The following is a 5,980-nucleotide window of genomic DNA, read 5'->3' on the forward strand; positions in this document are numbered from 1 at the left end:
ATTTGATTCTGTTACCTTTGCTTAATAAGATAGAAACTTCATGTCTCAACCTCACCAAAATGTACAAAATAAAATTATATAAAACTAGAATAATGAAGTTAAAAATCACACAACACCAGGTTATAGTCTAACAAGTTTAATTGGAAGCACACTAGCTTTTGGAGCGACGCTTCTTCATCAGGTGATAGTGGAGGGCTCGATCGTAACACAGAATTTATAGCAAAAATTTGCAGTGTGATGTAACTGAAATCATACATTGAAAAATTGATTGTCTGTAAAGCCTTTCATCTGTTAGAATACAGTGATAGTTTCACTTCTTTCATGTGTAAATCACAAAACCTTTTTTTTAAAGTTGCATTCTCGGATTAGCTGTTAACAATGGTGATAGCTAGACAATATGTTGAAGGTGTTAGCCCCCTGTGTTCTCTGTCTATGACCTGATGTCTAGATTGATTCTAATCTAAAAAGTGAGGTAACAGAGTTTTACATAAATTCATGCGGTTTTTGAGCTCAGAGTTCTACATGAATGTATGCAATTTTTGAGCAAAGTGTAATTTAACTCTGCAAGTACAAATTCACCCCACAAAATATATGTGTGCATGTGCAGAGTTAAATTGCACTTTGCTCAAAAACTGCATACATTCATGTAGAACTCTGAGCTCAAAAACCGCATGAATTTATGTAAAACTCTGTTACCTCACTTTTTAGATTAGAATCAATCTAGACATCAGGTCATAGACAGAGAACACAGGGGGCTAACACCTTCAACATATTGTCTAGGTATCACCATTGTTAACAGCTAATCCGAGAATGCAACTTTAAAAAAAAGGTTTTGTGATTTACACATGAAAGAAGTGAAACTATCACTGTATTCTAATAGAAGAAAGGCTTTACAGACAATCAATTTTTCAATGTATGATTTCAGTTACATCACACTGCAAATTTTTGCTATAAATTCTGTGTTATCACCTCATGAAGGAGTGTGCTTCCAATTAAACCTGTTGGACTATAACCTGGTGTTGTGTGATTTTTAACTTTGTACACCCCAATCCAACACCGGCATCTCCAAATCTAGAATATTGAAAGTACAGTCTTGTCCTATATTGTAGGGATAACATGTTGAACATGTATGCATTTTAGCTATTATTCTAATTACTTGTATCAGTTATTTTAGGTCTAAACCTTATATATTAATTCCTTGAATGCTTTTTGTTCCATTGATGAAGCTTCATGGTAAGGCACAACAAATCTACAAAACTTTTCTGTGCAGTAAGGCCGCAACACAGGTAAATGTGGAGGGACAGTCTCGAATCAGTGAGAGCATGTTGGCACAACCACATCCATTCATGTTTCAGAAACTGCAAGACCAGGTAAAATATTTCATGTTCATTTTTATGGATAGATAACTTTTGAAAGTGTTTATTGCAATAACAGTTAGGTCTACCTCAAACTATTTAATTGCAATGCGGAGGTTGAAAAGCAAATTGACTGTTTTTCAATTTCTGGCTCTTTCGTCTGTTGGTTGCTATATGCTTATGTTAATAGTTGTTGTATAGGTATTGATTATAATATTATAAATGGTTAAAGACAGATGCCCAGATGCTTTTGGATTCTGGGTTTGGATTCAGCACAAGGATCAGGCACTTATCAGAAATAAGCCTGAACAGTCTCTAAGTCTGTGGACAGGCATTTGTCACAGAATGCCGAGAGGAGCAGTTGCATATACCACTATGTTCAATGGCTTGTTGAAAGGCTGATAATGGAAAATGAAAAGGCACTGTAGAGAAGCTTCTCTGCTTATTTTCTCTATTATTTTCTCCCAAAATCTCATGGCCACTTCTGGATTCTTACTTTGCCCAATGTTTTCTTTTTGCCTAATCCCTACAGGCTGCTTTGTATTCCTTGACTGGTCTCTTTCAACTTCTTATCCCACATTACAGCTCCTCCCTATAACAAAAGCATATAAAGACCAAAACAAAATGCCAGTTATTTCAGTTTAAACATGCATAGCTGACTCTCTGATTTTTTTTTTTCTAATGTAATATTTTTTTTTAATGTAAGGAACAAAGTCATTAAAACCAAAAACTCTGTCCCATTAATCAGAGATCAATTTCACAGGATGTGATTACCATCCTTTGACATCCATTTTGGAAACTTCAATTTTGCATATTAATTTCAAACATCATGATTAATGCTATTTTGCTTCGCACCAATAGTTCTGTGTGTTTGAACTTCACATTTTATACATTCTTTTGGTTTCAGTTAATTTTTTTTTTAAAGAGTCAAGTATCAAGATTGCAACATTTATATTTTAAAATCATATGTCTGATAGTGTTTATTTCTGCTCTGGTATGTATTTTGTTTTCTCATTTTAATTGCATTGACCTCAGTTATCATTTGTTTATAGTGGAAGTTTATACAAATGTTTAAACAAATTTCTCTTCATGCTTGCATTGTACCTGAGATATGTATAGATTGTAGTTACATAAAAACAGTACATTTAACATACCTAGTCAGGCTTTACACTTGCACACCCAGTTTTGATTATTTATAAACCGCCATCAAAGTGACAGTCATATGTTCCTCACATTAAGCCCTTCAAATGGACTACTTTTATTGTATCTCAAACATGGATAAGTACACTTACAATTTCATTTACCTTTTTATGGAGATAATTTAGAGTCTTTTTTTTTTCCTTTGTTATATAATAAGTTGCTCAATGCACAGACTGAAAGGAAGAAAGCCATGAGGGTATGTGTGAGAGGGAAATCTCCACATCCAGATCCTTCTGAAAACCAAATGTTTTGAAAAGAATTGCAGTCTGTAGGTTGGAGTTAAGTTTCTCTTGGTGCAGCACAAATGTGTCCAACTCTGAATCAGTAAATTCACCTAGTAGACCACTATTAATTACTTCTAAAGCTCTTGCCATCCATGTAATGATTATATATTGTAGACATTTATATTGACATAATAACCTCTACCACCCATCAAATATTTCTCCAAATTTCTCACACATACCCCCATGGCTTTCTTCCTTTCAGTCTGTGCACTGAGCAACTTATTATCTATGATTTCAATCACTTCAACTCTCCAATAGCCTCAAATCATCTTGCACCCTCACCTTTGTGTTTACAGTACCTTCCCTTCCTCCTGAAAATTTTCTGTCCATTTAAAATCCCATACCCATTTGCAGAGCGACTTATTGTTACTATCACTGATGAGGCAAACTCTGATCAATCTTTTGTATTGCTCTCCTTCAATTTTTCCTATCATCCCCCACGTCTAAGCCGACTTCTTTCTATAACTCGCCCTGTATTAAAATCTCCTCCCCCAACTCACTCACCTCTGTACTCTCAAATTTCTTCCTATCTAATTTGTGAGCCTTCAATATGACATCTAGGCAGTTGTAAACTTGTTGAGATGGTGATGAACAGTTGTGATTTTTGTCCCTTGTACTACTATTTCTCATCCTATTTTGTCCCTGGTATATCCACATGGACAAACCCATTGTCTTTTAGTTCAAGATAAGTGGGGAGTCAATTATCTAGCAATCCAGAAAGTCAGGCTAATGCTCTGGGGGCATAAGTTTGAATTCTGCCATTGCAGATGGAGAAATTCAAATTCAGTAGATATCTGAAATTAAAAAGCTGGTCTAATGGAAACTCTGTAACTGCTGTTGATTATCATAAAAATCCATTGGGTACACAACATGGTTTAGGGAAGTAAATTTGCCATTCTTCCCTGGTCTGGCCTATATCTGACTTTAGACCCATAGGATTGTGGTTGACTCTAAACTATCCCTTGGGCAGTTAGGATTGGCAATATATCTTGGTATAGCCAGTAATATCTACATCCTCTGAATGAGTAAAGGAAAAATATCTAGTTAGATCACTTAAAGCAGTATCAGCTATGCTTTCAATCACTAAAACTGACCACAGCTCAAATACCATCCAAGAAAGCAAAGATTACCTGGTTTCTCTTCAGAACTGACTCTATTCTGACCATGCCTCCTTCATTCTAACCTCCAACAACAAGGGCAACAACTCCTGAACCTTTTCATTACATAAATCATAACATATTCAGCTGCCTCTGCTACTTCATACCAGTTCCCCTCTGCCCTTACTGTGATTTTACCTCCTATCAAGAGCCTGTTTTTTCTAGGCAAAATCTTTGAACCTGTTATTACTCCCCACTCCCTATTTATATTTATCTTTCTTGGAACTCCTCTTTTGAATCCTGGTTCTGTCCCTGTTGCTGTACAGAAATCGTGCTTAACCAAAGTCACATGATCTTCTAGATAACCTCCTTCTTGATTTGCCTGCTGTTTTTGATGGAGTTGACACAGCATTCTGCTCCAATGCATGATTCTGAACACCTTCTGAAGAAGGGTCACTGGACTCAAAATGTTAACTCTGATTTCTCTCCACAGATGCTGCCAGACCTGCTGACTTATTCCAGAAATTTCTGTTTTTGTTTCTACTTCCATTGTGTGTTCCTTGTTGTTTTCTCATGTTTGTCTCATGTATTTCAGTTAGTGCCACCATTATTGCATGAAGTTTTGAGCACTCAATCATGATTCTGTACTTCATTTCACAATATGTTTACATTTTTAACCCTATGATTTTAGGAACTAATGATCAGAATATTTTTTAAAAAGTTATAATACTTCTGCAGTTCCCATTAATGTGGTCTAAATAAAGGAGCCATTTTGCCATATTTTTTTCCTATTCTGAGGGTCTAGTTTCTGCTTTTCTGGAAGTAACCTATATTTTAGCCTGTTCAGGTTTTTTTAAATGGCTATAAATCCATGGCTCAGTCTGTCATACAATTAATTCCTTTATTCTATCTTTTATTTTTGGTAGTTTTCTTTGCCCATCCTAAGGTTGTTCTTTATTTTAATCTTGCCCTTCAAATAATTATTTTGTAAAACATGAAAACTTCTACGTCAAAATATAATGACGAACTGAAAGTGCAGAATGTCACCACCTGTTTGGTGATAGGAAAGAGTGTAAAAGAAATATACATTGGAATGAGAAAATGTTCTTCAATTCAGCCACTTTTGAAAATAGCAATTCTGTGCCATTACAGTTTAAAGGAGACTGTGTAGACATATTGTTTACTCTTGAAGATGGCATTTTCCCCCCACAAGTTAACCCTATATTTCTCTGAGGATCCACGGAGCACAGACTTTAGTAAAGATTGGAAGAGATCAGTGCCATCACGTGGCAATGCTGTAATTGAACAGTTGAGCATCAGTTGTTCTTTTCTAGTTTGGAATTGAGTTTTTAAGAAGTATACATGAATCAATATAATTTCTACTTTAAGTAGCTTTCACTTCAATGAATCACATAGTTTCATAGATGATAAAAGTGCTGCTGTTTGATTGCATCATTGTTTGACACGTTACGTTTTTATCTTTCAGATATTTACTCTTATGAAATATGACAGTTACAATCGTTTTCTGAAATCTGATTTATGCCAGCAAGTCAAGCAACTGGAAGAAAGTGGAAAGACTTCCCTAGATTCTGATGAAACTGTACCGAAGAGGGCATCCAGGATTTATAATCGATAACTAAACTTGTGGACTAGCTTCATAACAACTGTGTGCTTTCTTAGCTTTACTTGCTAATGGACTGTAATGATGCCTATTGGTTAAGTGTTGACTGTGTTGGAGAAAAGCATGCATGTAATCTCTGTAAATTATGGTACTGAGTATTCTCAGGTAGGGTACATGTCAACACAGGGAGAAAGTGAGAACTGCAGATGCTGGAGATCAGAGCTGAAAATGTGTTGCTGGAAAAGCGCAGCAGGTCAGGCAGCATCCAAGGAGCAGGAGAATTGACGTTTCGGGCATAAGCCCTTCTTCAGGAATGAGGAAAGTGTGCCAAGCAGGCTAAGATAAAAGGTAGGGAGGAGGGACTTGGGGGAGGGGCTTTGGAAATGCGATAAGTGGAAGGAGGTTAAGGTGAGGGTGATAGGC

The 5,980-nt window shown here is 36.1% G+C and overlaps 1 protein-coding gene across 1 annotated transcript; it reads left to right on the top strand.

The window, feature by feature from the left end:
- Positions 1–1,192: 1,192 nt before the first annotated feature.
- Positions 1,193–5,811, top strand: LOC122560970 (regulator of G-protein signaling 10-like). Its single transcript, XM_043712216.1, has 2 exons — positions 1,193–1,370; positions 5,423–5,811. Exons 1-2 carry the CDS (start codon positions 1,203–1,205, stop codon positions 5,570–5,572), a joined length of 318 nt encoding a protein of 105 aa, XP_043568151.1. The 5' UTR covers positions 1,193–1,202; the 3' UTR covers positions 5,573–5,811.
- The last annotated feature ends 169 nt before the right edge of the window (positions 5,812–5,980 follow it).

The sequence above is a fragment of the Chiloscyllium plagiosum genome, chromosome 22, assembly GCF_004010195.1.
Source record: "Chiloscyllium plagiosum isolate BGI_BamShark_2017 chromosome 22, ASM401019v2, whole genome shotgun sequence".
Taxonomy (NCBI): Eukaryota; Metazoa; Chordata; class Chondrichthyes; order Orectolobiformes; family Hemiscylliidae; genus Chiloscyllium; species Chiloscyllium plagiosum.

Bases quoted from the DNA above. Each gene is read 5' to 3' on its own strand.
- LOC122560970 (XM_043712216.1), top strand. From the start codon at position 1,203: ATGCTTTTTGTTCCATTGATGAAGCTTCATGGTAAGGCACAACAAATC. The intron at 1,371-5,422 runs GTAAAATATTTC...TTTATCTTTCAG, and splicing joins TTCAGAAACTGCAAGACCAG to ATATTTACTCTTATGAAATA.